Source organism: Melanerpes formicivorus, unplaced genomic scaffold, assembly GCF_026170545.1.
Source record: "Melanerpes formicivorus ecotype bairdi unplaced genomic scaffold, bMelFor1.0.p_v2 SCAF_9, whole genome shotgun sequence".
Taxonomy (NCBI): Eukaryota; Metazoa; Chordata; class Aves; order Piciformes; family Picidae; genus Melanerpes; species Melanerpes formicivorus.
The window spans coordinates 15,070,720-15,086,351 of record NW_027142361.1 but is presented as its reverse complement, the minus strand read 5'-3'; the positions used below and the strand labels follow the sequence as shown (position 1 = coordinate 15,086,351).

The following is a 15,632-nucleotide window of genomic DNA, read 5'->3' as shown; positions in this document are numbered from 1 at the left end:
TGGTGACTCACCACCTCCCTGGGCAGCACATTCCAATGACAAACAACTTGCTCGGTGAAGGAACTTCCTCCTCACCTCGAGTCTAAACCTCCCCTGGCACAGCTTGAGACTGTGTCCCCTTGTTCTGGTGCTGGTTGCCTGGGAGAAGAGACCAACCCCTTCCCGGCTACAACCACCTTTCAGATAGTTGTAGGGGGCAATGAGGTCACCCCTGAGCCTCCTCTTCTCCAGGCTAAACAACCCCAGCTCCCTCAGCCTCTCCTCATAGGGCTTGTGTTCAAGGCCTCTCCCCAGCCTTGTTGCCCTTCTCTGGACATGTTCAAGTGTCTCAATGTCCTTCTTAAACTGAGGGGCCCAGAACTGAACACAGGACTCAAGGTGTGGCCTAACCAAAGCAGAGTACAGGGGCACAATGACCTCCCTGCTCCTGCTGGCCACACTGTTCCTAATGCAGGCCAGGATGCCATTGGCCTTCTTGGCCACCTGGGCACACTGCTGGCTCATGTTCAGGCAGCTGTCAATCAGTACCCCCAGGTCCCCCTCTGTTTGGGAGCTCTCCAGCCACTCTGACCCCAAGCAGAACAATAACCAAGAACTAAGCAGAACAATAACCAATAGCCTGATCTTCCCAACATCACCATATCTGTATTTTATTTGCCTACTCACAACAAAACAAATACACATCATCAAAACAAAACCCCAAGCCAACAAACTGCAAAAATCCCCACAAATTTCTCCACTGAATGAACAATTGTTTGTAAATTGCATTGCCAGGAGGCCTAAAGAAGAGTTTAGTAAAGAGATTTAAAAGAGAAGATACTAAGCCCACCGGGTGCTAAATACAGACAGCACAAATCTTTTCTTTCCAGTTGTGGCTAAGGCAAACTACGTTTCTCCAAGATGAGCCACAAGTCTGAAGAGCAGGATGAGCAGGAGGACTCTCAGAGAAATGAAGAGTGATGAAATAGCACTTGTTAACGAGAAGAGTTTGTTTCTTCTGTATTAAAATCAGTGGATAATACTCCATAAGAGACTATTAAACTAGCAAACATTTATATCGGGATGCCTTTCCTTTCATCTGACCCTTCTGCATCAGGGAATGGATGCTGAGGGAGCAAAGGACAATCAAGCTTTACACAAACTTCCTTTAAAATATCTTAAATTTCCTTTAGCAAAGGAAACTAATCAAGGATTTGGGATCAGTCTGAGTTCTGAACATCTTTGATGATGGGCTAACACAAGTTCACCAAAAAAAGCCAATATGTTCACAAAGTACAGATGGATACATTTACCTTGGATGAAGTAGCAGGCAGTTTAAGAATACAGGGACTTTGGAGCTACCAATTTGCTGACATCACTTTTTTTTCATATCGTGACTGCATCCTGTGACAATGCAGAATACCTCAGCTGATAGTAGCATTGAAGCTTAAACAACATTCAGCAGAAGGCATGAGCTATTCCTTCTACCACCATCTTAATCAGTTTGAAGATAAATTCTTGTGCCCAAAGTAAACCTCTCAGAAAGTTTTACCACTGTAAACACATGTGACAGGTAGTACATTGCTTGTTAACTACATAAAGGAAGAGAACGTGGTCTGCCAGATTTTTCAACTACAAGTCCTTCTCACACCATTATTATCTTGGTCTCTGTATGTTAAGCTAATTTCCACTCCCGGTTACACCAAAGCAAATTCAGCCTAAGTCCATTAGCCAAAATGTTTTAGAGCCTTTGGCAGATGAATCTGGCTTGATGCATGTGCACATAACAGCATCTATTTCTGAAATGATAGGACAGATCATCTCTGCAGCATTTATGTCAGAGCCATGACAGAATGCTTTTCCCAGATGAATAAGTGCCAGTGAGAAGGCTGTTTTCAATGGGAAGAGGAAGCCAAGAGATGGCTTGTTTCTATGGAGACACTTAGCAGCATCAGGCAGAACAGCTGTAAAGGAAGAAGTTCGGGAGGCAGAAATTGTGCTGATTTCACCTCACTGATATGTCACTGCCATCAAAGGCCATCTACATTTAAGGTAGATCAAGATAATTTATGTTGAATACCTCATGTATTAACCTACAGTTTCCAATTGGGACTTTTAAAAGACAGCACATCAGAAGTAGATTAGCAACAATTACTTAAAATGCAAGTTAGTCAGCCCAGGTGTGCATGAAGCTACAGTTATGTGAATATCTGTAACACTCATGCATTGTTTCTGTCATTAGGAACAAATCTTGCTGTTTCTTTAACAACAGCAGCCCTCACAGGCTAAATGCTTCAAGGAGGGTGACTGGCTTTCACCAGTTTCATCTAATGGATTATTTTCCCACTTAATAAATTCAGGATTAGGGTAAGCAATATGGCAAAGGGAATAACCTCTCTGCAATTTCTTTATCCCTCTTCACTGTTTCCTATCATTTTCAGATAGAGGATGTCTGCATAACTTAAAAACTATGAAATGCCAGAATACTTGCTCTCTTTGTTGAATAAAAGAGAGATAAAGGATTTTAATTTATGAACTATTCACTATTAATCTAGGATCATATAGTCTGAAATTAACACATCTTCACTTCATTCATGGCATCTCAGAACATCTTGTCAGCATTTCTTCCACCAAAAGAACATCTTGCATATCACACAGCCAAAGCCCTAAAAGTTTAAGCCACTCCAGTCATTCGCCACAGCACACGACCAGGTATCTAGGTATCTGGAGAAAATGCAAAGCACCAGAACAAGAGGACACAGTCTCAGGCTGCGCCAGGGGAAGTTCAGGCTGGAGGTCAGGAGGAAGTTTTACACAGAGAGAGTGATTGCCCATTGGAATGGACTGCCCGGGGAGGTGGTGGAGTCGCCGTCACTGGAGGTGTTCAGGAGGAGACTTGACAGGGTGCTTGGTTACATGGGTTAGTTGATTAGGCGGTGTTGGGTGATAGGTTGGATGCGATGATCTTGAAGGTCTCTTCCAACCTGGTCTATTCTATTCTATTCTATTCTATTCTATTCTATTCTAAAGACAGAAGTCATCTTTGATAAGAATCTTCTCCAATAAAATTCATGCAGAATTACCCTCCCAAGGGGATATGTAAAGTTGTATTTTCTCCTTCTCTGATCTCAGTCACTTCAGATGACTTTCCAAATGTTCAAAGGTGGCACAGATGTTATGGGGCAGAGAATGGAGTCTCCAAAAATGTAACTTCACTTCTTCTCAGTGCTGTACAATGACAGGACAAGGGGCAATGGACACAAACTGGAACACAGGAGGTTCCCTGTAAACAACAGGAAAAGCTTCTTTGTTTTAAGGGCGGCAAAGCACTGGAACAGGCTGCCCAGAGAGTCTGCGGCATTTCTGTCTCTGGAGGCATCCAAAACCTGCCTGGACATGCTCCTGTGTGATTTATTCTAGGTGATCCTGCTTTAGCAAGGGGGCTGCACTAAGAGGTCACTCCCAACCCGTACCATTCTATGATTCTGTGAAAGCAGTAGATGGGAACTTCATATTTCTACCCAACATCACTGCACTCCCCACTCCAATCCAGCTCCCCTCATGAGGAAGCAGCATGAGATCAGTATTAGTAAGTACACTAGCAAGGATCAAGTATATTGATGCCTTAGGCTGCAAGGCTTTTGTGACTTTATTCAGGGTTCAGTGAATACTTACAGCAAACTTTGCAAGTACTTGTGAATTAGTCCTTCACCTTCCCTGTAAACCAAGTAACTATAATCTTTCCTGCAAATGAAGTCTGAACAGCAAAAGGGTTGGGCAACATGCCTTCAGCTGCTAAAAAAAGGCAAAGGTGCTGCAGGCAGTGTCTACTCAAGTGCCCTGGGCCACACTGACTCCCATGCTGCTGAGCTTCCCAACTTTGCAGACACTTCCCCTGTTGCCTTTGAACAGATTTACAACATTCTCAGAAAATAAAGGATATAGTGCTGTAATCTTTGTGAATCGCAGGGCCATTTTGAGTTCCTGCACTGAGTGCAGCAGTAATCCACAATCCTTGGGTAAAATTAATGACAAATACTAATTACTTTTTTTAAGCAGAGTCATGTTTCAACTATGACTCAAAAGTAAAAGGCCTTAAAAGCTTAGTTAATGTGAAATACAATAGCTGAGACTAGTGCTGCCATTGTAGATCCTGCTGGGTAGCTGCAGACACTTTTAAACTCAGTGCTTAGTTGTGCTTCTTGCACTTTCTTTTAAACTACTTAGACATAGCTTTACAATTAACTAAAGCATAATGAGTACTTGCACTCATAAGCCATCAGAGTATACCAAAATCCTGTACAGGTATTACCCAGCAAAACCCACAGTACGCAAGTTTGATTCAGATAGGGCTCAGGTAAGCGTCTGTTTCAGAGATGCTTAAATCAGCACACAGAAAGGTTTTGTTGCCTGGTGCTTCTCCTCCTCCTGGGATAGTATTTCCATCTCTACATAACAGCATTCCACCCAACAGCAGTTTGTAAATGATTGCTCTGTTAAGCCTGGAGTAAAAAGAGTACTACTGTACTCTAATTTAAAGTCTATGAAATTCAAAATGATAAGATGAAAACAGACAAAATATTCAGATGCGGTTCCTGAACTTGAGAAGCAAAGAGAGGTGTTGCAGATTTCCAAGCAGTTGTGTGTACATGGTTTACATTTTATACTTTAAAACCCCATGTTTAGTAGATGTCACTGTATGAGTACCAAACTGCACACACTGAAAGCTGAAATTTTCCTTTAGAATCTCAGATGAAGTAAACCTTCTTGCCAACAAAGTATTCCACTGTTTATATAACATCACTGGATGGTCTTGCTAGAATAATCTTGTGTGTGCACTATCCCCCAATAGGTTACCATGGCAACTTGTATTTGAATTGCTATAAATTTCTATTTTTAGAGATCACATTTTTAGAATAAAGAAAATCACAAATATTAAGTATAATTTCATTAATAGAAAATACCCCATTTTTATCATCACCATACTTCCCAGAAAAGACATTGCTGAAGTTAAATCAGGCAGTAATGCTAAAAAGAAAAAAAATTAACCACAGTTATCAAGAAAGTTTACTACTAAGCAGCCTTATCATAATCTAAGTGCTGTGTGAGTCAATAGCTCATGCTGTGAGGCAAAGATTGATGTTCACGGAGTTCTGTCTTGGTTTCAGGAAGCCCAGGATTTCACTCAAGTGATAGTGGGGTTAGTCATCATTTCAGCTGATACAAAACAAAAGCATATTCGCCAGAATAATCAGGAAATAATGTCTTCATTTCAGGTGTGGGAAAACCTTGAAGTGAAAGTAACATCTCTGTTCCAAACTGAAGTTACCGTAACCTTCAATTACTGTGTTCAAGAGTGCTTACTAAGTGCACTTAGTCTTTAGTCCTTACATACACATTTACTTAATGCTTTAAAACTTGACAATTCTCGAAGTTGTCTTCCTACATGAAAGATCAAGGTTCAGAGCAGCAGCCCTGAAGAAAATCAAAACACTGACTTTAAACATTGTCATTGCAGTTCTAACACCACCTTGTTCTGTATGCCTGGAGTTGGAGGCAGAATACAATCTTTAAAAACACCCACCAGAGCTGCAGTTTCTGCAGGATGAAGCTTAGCTCTGAACACTTCACAGGAATCCTGGTAAATACGCCGCAAACCACTTATTACCATTTTGTAATCAAACAATTCCAATTACAAGTTCTTTTTCTTGTATTGCAGGGAGAATTTGCTGGTGGTTACTCCTCTTGTTTGTAAATTTGAGGCAACGCTGTATGTTTCTCCCAGAGGAGTTACAACCATTTGTTCCAAAGCCCTAGGTTAGAAAGCAAACCCACATGACCACTGACAACAGCAACTAAAAGACAGCACTAAAATCCAGAAAGTAGTCAGCATCAAAATCTAAAATCCCTACCCGAACAATGGACATTACCTATACCCTCAGTGAGGGTCATCCTGAGAAATCAATGGAGGAGGAGCCAGGGTGACCCAACCACACTTTGTTAACTCAGATCACCTCCCAGTGCAGACAGAGCAAAGCTGGGAAAGGGCTGAGGTCACTTTCCAGCAATACCATCACCAGGTCACCCCAAACCCAAGACCTCCAACAGCTAGGAGAGGGATGACGGCCTACTGGTGGGGCCAGCTGCCCCAGTCCCAGACATACTTCTATGCAGGTGCTCAGAAAGGACAAGGGCACCTTGGGGCTAGGCTGCTCCTGCCTGCACACACACACACAAATTGGTCCCCCAGGGAATGCACCTCCACACCCCCAGGCCAGGAGGGTGAGTATGGCTCCCTTGGAGGATCCTCAGGGCACAAATCCCACCTCACCTCATGTACGCTCCCCTGGGGGGGGCACTGGCAAAGCAGAATCCCCTCACAGACTGACATCACCGGCAGATGTGGAGGGGACAAACACAACTACCCCACAGGGGCCAACATCACCCCCACACAGTGGCCCACCAAGGCACAGCCTCTGCATGCCCAAGCCAGCTGAGGCAAGCTTCCCCTCGACGCCCCACACATCTGCCTCCCTATGCAGGGAACCATGATGTGCACACCCCTGGCAGCCCCTCAACCTCCCCAGCTGCCTCGGGAGGGAGCGCCAACCGTCAGCGCTTACCCTGGCAGCCCGTGAGGAGTAGGGGTCCTCGAAGAGTGCCCAGATGCGGGGCTGCAGCCGCTGCCAACGCCCGCCCTTGCCTTCGGCGGTTGCCCCCACGTTCTCGATGGCCAGCCTCTTGGCAGCCAGGTCGTCGTCGTCACCATCAGGGGGTGGCTCTCCCGTCAGCAGGTTGGGCGCCTCGAAGATGTCCAGGGCCTCCTCGGCGTCACGGTGCTGGCGGTATGTCATCCAGCAGCAAGGCTCCACGTCGGTCTCGTCAATGCCCCAGAAGGCCAGCTCCTCCTCGAAGAGCGGCCCGCAGACGTCGGCAGGGCAGTGCAGCTTGCTGGTGCGGTAATAGTTGAGCACATAGGCAAAGACCCCCGGGTGCCGGTCAAAGAAAAACTCACTGGCGCCGCCGTTGCCCCGGGGACTGCAGCCGCTGCCAGGCTCCGGGCACCCGCCCGCCGGTGGTAGCGGCGGGTTCGGGGGAGGCGGCGGCTCCTCGCCGCTCGGGGACTCGCTCCGGCACTCGCAGGCGAGCAGGGCCAGGCGGGTCCCTGGCAGAGTCTTCAGGGTGCTGCGGTCGGTCTCGTGCCACGTGCCCCCCACGTTGAGGATCACCCTCTCGTTGTCCTCGAGCTTCCCCATCGCTCCAGGTCGGACATGACTGGGAAAGGCTCGGGAGGCGGCAGAGGGGGTGAGGGGATAGGGGAACGGTCGCTGAGCGGGGGCACAGCCTGTCGCCGGCAGGTCCGCGGTGGACGAGCTTCTTCTGCCTTAAACGCAAACAGAAACAAGAAATCGAGGAGAAGCCTCATTAGGCATCGCCGAGCGGAGGGGAAAGCTACTCCCCGCCGCCCCTGCCTACCCCAGCGCTCTCCGTTCCTCGACCTCCTGCCGCCACGCACCTCTCGGCCCCGCGGCCACCCACCGCCGGGCAGCAGCTACGGGCAAGGCTCTCCCGCCTGCCCGCCCTGGGTAGTGCTCCGGGCGCTCTCCCCCTTTCCCGTGGGAACAGGCTACCGAAATAGCACTGCCGCTTCTCCCGCCTGCCCCGCAGGCCTGGGAGTGGGGGACTGGAGGGGTACGGAATGACGGCTCCCCATCCCGCCCCAGGGAGGAGCCTCAGCCTCAGATGAGATGCGTGTTCCACCTTCGGGCTCGTCTTCCCCAACAGGCGCTGGAAATACGGCAGCACCGGTCCCCGAGGTGTCCCGGCTTGCCGCCCATGACTCCGATCGCCGCCTGCGATGCTCGCTCGCTGTCCCGGTGCAGAAAGGCTGCAGCTGTGAAATGAGAGGAGGGGATTTGCGAGCGGGCGGTGGGAGCTTTTGCGCCTTTCGAAGTTGAGCATGGAGAGAGGTAAAACAGCTACCTGAACGCGAAAAAAAACCCCAACCCACCAACAAGTAGCTCTCGCCTGGCATGGAGGCACGGAGAGCAGCTGGAACGCGGCGTCTGCCCCCCCGCGCAGCCGAAACCCGCTGGAGAAGAAAAGCAGCTCGCCCTCCTCTGCAAAGGTATTTGGGGGGGCGGCGAGGAGGAAGACGGGTTGACGGGGGGCAGCCGGGGGGAACCCGGGACAGCCCGGCGCTGGGACCACCGGCCTTTCCCCGCGATGCACGCTCGTGTTCGTGATTTGTCTGAGAAAGTAGCGAGCCGAGCTCCACTCCGACAGCCTTTCCAAGGGTGTGCCTGCTGTCGGTTTAATGAGGGGCTTGGTATTTCTTCCCCAAAAGCAATCCTCCCCTTCCACATTAGAGATGGGAGGAGAAGAGACAAACCTCTAAACCTTTTCCGCAACCCCTTCTCCCCTCCTCCAAGCTGTTACGATAATAAAAGATAGATGCCCATTAAATAATTAACCGCAGACTTTCTATTCCATCCCCCTAGAGGGAGAGCGGGGTGGGAGAGGTGGCGGATCCTCACGCGGGAGAAGCGGCAGTGCTATTTCGGTAGCCTGTTCCCACGGGAAAGGGGGGAGAGCGCCCGGAGCACTACCCAGGGCGGGCAGGCGGGAGAGCCTTGCCCGTAGCTGCTGCCCGGCGGTGGGTGGCCGCGGGGCCGAGAGGTGCGTGGCGGCAGGAGGTCGAGGAACGGAGAGCGCTGGGGTAGGCAGGGGCGGCGGGGAGTAGCTTTCCCCTCCGCTCGGCGATGCCTAATGAGGCTTCTCCTCGATTTCTTGTTTCTGTTTGCGTTTAAGGCAGAAGAAGCTCGTCCACCGCGGACCTGCCGGCGACAGGCTGTGCCCCCGCTCAGCGACCGTTCCCCTATCCCCTCACCCCCTCTGCCGCCTCCCGAGCCTTTCCCAGTCATGTCCGACCTGGAGCGATGGGGAAGCTCGAGGACAACGAGAGGGTGATCCTCAACGTGGGGGGCACGTGGCACGAGACCGACCGCAGCACCCTGAAGACTCTGCCAGGGACCCGCCTGGCCCTGCTCGCCTGCGAGTGCCGGAGCGAGTCCCCGAGCGGCGAGGAGCCGCCGCCTCCCCCGAATCCGCCGCTACCACCGGCGGGCGGGTGCCCGGAGCCTGGCAGCGGCTGCAGTCCCCGGGGCAACGGCGGCGCCAGTGAGTTTTTCTTTGACCGGCACCCGGGGGTCTTTGCCTATGTGCTCAACTATTACCGCACCAGCAAGCTGCACTGCCCTGCCGACGTCTGCGGGCCGCTCTTCGAGGAGGAGCTGGCCTTCTGGGGCATTGACGAGACCGACGTGGAGCCTTGCTGCTGGATGACATACCGCCAGCACCGTGACGCCGAGGAGGCCCTGGACATCTTCGAGGCGCCCAACCTGCTGACGGGAGAGCCACCCCCTGATGGTGACGACGACGACCTGGCTGCCAAGAGGCTGGCCATCGAGAACGTGGGGGCAACCGCCGAAGGCAAGGGCGGGCGTTGGCAGCGGCTGCAGCCCCGCATCTGGGCACTCTTCGAGGACCCCTACTCCTCACGGGCTGCCAGGGTAAGCGCTGACGGTTGGCGCTCCCTCCCGAGGCAGCTGGGGAGGTTGAGGGGCTGCCAGGGGTGTGCACATCATGGTTCCCTGCATAGGGAGGCAGATGTGTGGGGCGTCGAGGGGAAGCTTGCCTCAGCTGGCTTGGGCATGCAGAGGCTGTGCCTTGGTGGGCCACTGTGTGGGGGTGATGTTGGCCCCTGTGGGGTAGTTGTGTTTGTCCCCTCCACATCTGCCGGTGATGTCAGTCTGTGAGGGGATTCTGCTTTGCCAGTGCCCCCCCCAGGGGAGCGTACATGAGGTGAGGTGGGATTTGTGCCCTGAGGATCCTCCAAGGGAGCCATACTCACCCTCCTGGCCTGGGGGTGTGGAGGTGCATTCCCTGGGGGACCAATTTGTGTGTGTGTGTGCAGGCAGGAGCAGCCTAGCCCCAAGGTGCCCTTGTCCTTTCTGAGCACCTGCATAGAAGTATGTCTGGGACTGGGGCAGCTGGCCCCACCAGTAGGCCGTCATCCCTCTCCTAGCTGTTGGAGGTCTTGGGTTTGGGGTGACCTGGTGATGGTATTGCTGGAAAGTGACCTCAGCCCTTTCCCAGCTTTGCTCTGTCTGCACTGGGAGGTGATCTGAGTTAACAAAGTGTGGTTGGGTCACCCTGGCTCCTCCTCCATTGATTTCTCAGGATGACCCTCACTGAGGGTATAGGTAATGTCCATTGTTCGGGTAGGGATTTTAGATTTTGATGCTGACTACTTTCTGGATTTTAGTGCTGTCTTTTAGTTGCTGTTGTCAGTGGTCATGTGGGTTTGCTTTCTAACCTAGGGCTTTGGAACAAATGGTTGTAACTCCTCTGGGAGAAACATACAGCGTTGCCTCAAATTTACAAACAAGAGGAGTAACCACCAGCAAATTCTCCCTGCAATACAAGAAAAAGAACTTGTAATTGGAATTGTTTGATTACAAAATGGTAATAAGTGGTTTGCGGCGTATTTACCAGGATTCCTGTGAAGTGTTCAGAGCTAAGCTTCATCCTGCAGAAACTGCAGCTCTGGTGGGTGTTTTTAAAGATTGTATTCTGCCTCCAACTCCAGGCATACAGAACAAGGTGGTGTTAGAACTGCAATGACAATGTTTAAAGTCAGTGTTTTGATTTTCTTCAGGGCTGCTGCTCTGAACCTTGATCTTTCATGTAGGAAGACAACTTCGAGAATTGTCAAGTTTTAAAGCATTAAGTAAATGTGTATGTAAGGACTAAAGACTAAGTGCACTTAGTAAGCACTCTTGAACACAGTAATTGAAGGTTACGGTAACTTCAGTTTGGAACAGAGATGTTACTTTCACTTCAAGGTTTTCCCACACCTGAAATGAAGACATTATTTCCTGATTATTCTGGCGAATATGCTTTTGTTTTGTATCAGCTGAAATGATGACTAACCCCACTATCACTTGAGTGAAATCCTGGGCTTCCTGAAACCAAGACAGAACTCCGTGAACATCAATCTTTGCCTCACAGCATGAGCTATTGACTCACACAGCACTTAGATTATGATAAGGCTGCTTAGTAGTAAACTTTCTTGATAACTGTGGTTAATTTTTTTTCTTTTTAGCATTACTGCCTGATTTAACTTCAGCAATGTCTTTTCTGGGAAGTATGGTGATGATAAAAATGGGGTATTTTCTATTAATGAAATTATACTTAATATTTGTGATTTTCTTTATTCTAAAAATGTGATCTCTAAAAATAGAAATTTATAGCAATTCAAATACAAGTTGCCATGGTAACCTATTGGGGGATAGTGCACACACAAGATTATTCTAGCAAGACCATCCAGTGATGTTATATAAACAGTGGAATACTTTGTTGGCAAGAAGGTTTACTTCATCTGAGATTCTAAAGGAAAATTTCAGCTTTCAGTGTGTGCAGTTTGGTACTCATACAGTGACATCTACTAAACATGGGGTTTTAAAGTATAAAATGTAAACCATGTACACACAACTGCTTGGAAATCTGCAACACCTCTCTTTGCTTCTCAAGTTCAGGAACCGCATCTGAATATTTTGTCTGTTTTCATCTTATCATTTTGAATTTCATAGACTTTAAATTAGAGTACAGTAGTACTCTTTTTACTCCAGGCTTAACAGAGCAATCATTTACAAACTGCTGTTGGGTGGAATGCTGTTATGTAGAGATGGAAATACTATCCCAGGAGGAGGAGAAGCACCAGGCAACAAAACCTTTCTGTGTGCTGATTTAAGCATCTCTGAAACAGACGCTTACCTGAGCCCTATCTGAATCAAACTTGCGTACTGTGGGTTTTGCTGGGTAATACCTGTACAGGATTTTGGTATACTCTGATGGCTTATGAGTGCAAGTACTCATTATGCTTTAGTTAATTGTAAAGCTATGTCTAAGTAGTTTAAAAGAAAGTGCAAGAAGCACAACTAAGCACTGAGTTTAAAAGTGTCTGCAGCTACCCAGCAGGATCTACAATGGCAGCACTAGTCTCAGCTATTGTATTTCACATTAACTAAGCTTTTAAGGCCTTTTACTTTTGAGTCATAGTTGAAACATGACTCTGCTTAAAAAAAGTAATTAGTATTTGTCATTAATTTTACCCAAGGATTGTGGATTACTGCTGCACTCAGTGCAGGAACTCAAAATGGCCCTGCGATTCACAAAGATTACAGCACTATATCCTTTATTTTCTGAGAATGTTGTAAATCTGTTCAAAGGCAACAGGGGAAGTGTCTGCAAAGTTGGGAAGCTCAGCAGCATGGGAGTCAGTGTGGCCCAGGGCACTTGAGTAGACACTGCCTGCAGCACCTTTGCCTTTTTTTAGCAGCTGAAGGCATGTTGCCCAACCCTTTTGCTGTTCAGACTTCATTTGCAGGAAAGATTATAGTTACTTGGTTTACAGGGAAGGTGAAGGACTAATTCACAAGTACTTGCAAAGTTTGCTGTAAGTATTCACTGAACCCTGAATAAAGTCACAAAAGCCTTGCAGCCTAAGGCATCAATATACTTGATCCTTGCTAGTGTACTTACTAATACTGATCTCATGCTGCTTCCTCATGAGGGGAGCTGGATTGGAGTGGGGAGTGCAGTGATGTTGGGTAGAAATATGAAGTTCCCATCTACTGCTTTCACAGAATCATAGAATGGTACGGGTTGGGAGTGACCTCTTAGTGCAGCCCCCTTGCTAAAGCAGGATCACCTAGAATAAATCACACAGGAGCATGTCCAGGCAGGTTTTGGATGCCTCCAGAGACAGAAATGCCGCAGACTCTCTGGGCAGCCTGTTCCAGTGCTTTGCCGCCCTTAAAACAAAGAAGCTTTTCCTGTTGTTTACAGGGAACCTCCTGTGTTCCAGTTTGTGTCCATTGCCCCTTGTCCTGTCATTGTACAGCACTGAGAAGAAGTGAAGTTACATTTTTGGAGACTCCATTCTCTGCCCCATAACATCTGTGCCACCTTTGAACATTTGGAAAGTCATCTGAAGTGACTGAGATCAGAGAAGGAGAAAATACAACTTTACATATCCCCTTGGGAGGGTAATTCTGCATGAATTTTATTGGAGAAGATTCTTATCAAAGATGACTTCTGTCTTTAGAATAGAATAGAATAGAATAGAATAGAATAGAATAGACCAGGTTGGAAGAGACCTTCAAGATCATCGCATCCAACCTATCACCCAACACCGCCTAATCAACTAACCCATGTAACCAAGCACCCTGTCAAGTCTCCTCCTGAACACCTCCAGTGACGGCGACTCCACCACCTCCCCGGGCAGTCCATTCCAATGGGCAATCACTCTCTCTGTGTAAAACTTCCTCCTGACCTCCAGCCTGAACTTCCCCTGGCGCAGCCTGAGACTGTGTCCTCTTGTTCTGGTGCTTTGCATTTTCTCCAGATACCTAGATACCTGGTCGTGTGCTGTGGCGAATGACTGGAGTGGCTTAAACTTTTAGGGCTTTGGCTGTGTGATATGCAAGATGTTCTTTTGGTGGAAGAAATGCTGACAAGATGTTCTGAGATGCCATGAATGAAGTGAAGATGTGTTAATTTCAGACTATATGATCCTAGATTAATAGTGAATAGTTCATAAATTAAAATCCTTTATCTCTCTTTTATTCAACAAAGAGAGCAAGTATTCTGGCATTTCATAGTTTTTAAGTTATGCAGACATCCTCTATCTGAAAATGATAGGAAACAGTGAAGAGGGATAAAGAAATTGCAGAGAGGTTATTCCCTTTGCCATATTGCTTACCCTAATCCTGAATTTATTAAGTGGGAAAATAATCCATTAGATGAAACTGGTGAAAGCCAGTCACCCTCCTTGAAGCATTTAGCCTGTGAGGGCTGCTGTTGTTAAAGAAACAGCAAGATTTGTTCCTAATGACAGAAACAATGCATGAGTGTTACAGATATTCACATAACTGTAGCTTCATGCACACCTGGGCTGACTAACTTGCATTTTAAGTAATTGTTGCTAATCTACTTCTGATGTGCTGTCTTTTAAAAGTCCCAATTGGAAACTGTAGGTTAATACATGAGGTATTCAACATAAATTATCTTGATCTACCTTAAATGTAGATGGCCTTTGATGGCAGTGACATATCAGTGAGGTGAAATCAGCACAATTTCTGCCTCCCGAACTTCTTCCTTTACAGCTGTTCTGCCTGATGCTGCTAAGTGTCTCCATAGAAACAAGCCATCTCTTGGCTTCCTCTTCCCATTGAAAACAGCCTTCTCACTGGCACTTATTCATCTGGGAAAAGCATTCTGTCATGGCTCTGACATAAATGCTGCAGAGATGATCTGTCCTATCATTTCAGAAATAGATGCTGTTATGTGCACATGCATCAAGCCAGATTCATCTGCCAAAGGCTCTAAAACATTTTGGCTAATGGACTTAGGCTGAATTTGCTTTGGTGTAACCGGGAGTGGAAATTAGCTTAACATACAGAGACCAAGATAATAATGGTGTGAGAAGGACTTGTAGTTGAAAAATCTGGCAGACCACGTTCTCTTCCTTTATGTAGTTAACAAGCAATGTACTACCTGTCACATGTGTTTACAGTGGTAAAACTTTCTGAGAGGTTTACTTTGGGCACAAGAATTTATCTTCAAACTGATTAAGATGGTGGTAGAAGGAATAGCTCATGCCTTCTGCTGAATGTTGTTTAAGCTTCAATGCTACTATCAGCTGAGGTATTCTGCATTGTCACAGGATGCAGTCACGATATGAAAAAAAAGTGATGTCAGCAAATTGGTAGCTCCAAAGTCCCTGTATTCTTAAACTGCCTGCTACTTCATCCAAGGTAAATGTATCCATCTGTACTTTGTGAACATATTGGCTTTTTTTGGTGAACTTGTGTTAGCCCATCATCAAAGATGTTCAGAACTCAGACTGATCCCAAATCCTTGATTAGTTTCCTTTGCTAAAGGAAATTTAAGATATTTTAAAGGAAGTTTGTGTAAAGCTTGATTGTCCTTTGCTCCCTCAGCATCCATTCCCTGATGCAGAAGGGTCAGATGAAAGGAAAGGCATCCCGATATAAATGTTTGCTAGTTTAATAGTCTCTTATGGAGTATTATCCACTGATTTTAATACAGAAGAAACAAACTCTTCTCGTTAACAAGTGCTATTTCATCACTCTTCATTTCTCTGAGAGTCCTCCTGCTCATCCTGCTCTTCAGACTTGTGGCTCATCTTGGAGAAACGTAGTTTGCCTTAGCCACAACTGGAAAGAAAAGATTTGTGCTGTCTGTATTTAGCACCCGGTGGGCTTAGTATCTTCTCTTTTAAATCTCTTTACTAAACTCTTCTTTAGGCCTCCTGGCAATGCAATTTACAAACAATTGTTCATTCAGTGGAGAAATTTGTGGGGATTTTTGCAGTTTGTTGGCTTGGGGTTTTGTTTTGATGATGTGTATTTGTTTTGTTGTGAGTAGGCAAATAAAATACAGATATGGTGATGTTGGGAAGATCAGGCTATTGGTTATTGTTCTGCTTAGTTCTTGGTTATTGTTCTGCTTGGGGTCAGAGTGGCTGGAGAGCTCCCAAACAGAGGGGGACCTGGGGGTACTGA

At 47.2% G+C, this 15,632-nt stretch overlaps 2 protein-coding genes across 2 annotated transcripts; one reads left to right on the top strand and one right to left on the bottom strand.

Annotated features, from left to right (window-relative positions):
• Positions 1–5,523: 5,523 nt before the first annotated feature.
• On the bottom strand, positions 5,524–7,663 carry LOC137443431 (voltage-gated potassium channel KCNC2-like). The gene is made up of 3 exons (XM_068143136.1): positions 7,496–7,663; positions 6,603–7,363; positions 5,524–5,792 (listed from the first exon to the last, which is right to left on the bottom strand). Exons 2-3 carry the CDS (start codon positions 7,233–7,235, stop codon positions 5,658–5,660), a joined length of 768 nt encoding a protein of 255 aa, XP_067999237.1. The 5' UTR covers positions 7,236–7,363; positions 7,496–7,663; the 3' UTR covers positions 5,524–5,657.
• A 362-nt stretch (positions 7,664–8,025) lies between these two features.
• On the top strand, positions 8,026–10,630 carry LOC137443430 (voltage-gated potassium channel KCNC2-like). Its single transcript, XM_068143135.1, has 3 exons — positions 8,026–8,107; positions 8,791–9,551; positions 10,362–10,630. Exons 2-3 carry the CDS (start codon positions 8,919–8,921, stop codon positions 10,494–10,496), a joined length of 768 nt encoding a protein of 255 aa, XP_067999236.1. The 5' UTR covers positions 8,026–8,107; positions 8,791–8,918; the 3' UTR covers positions 10,497–10,630.
• The last annotated feature ends 5,002 nt before the right edge of the window (positions 10,631–15,632 follow it).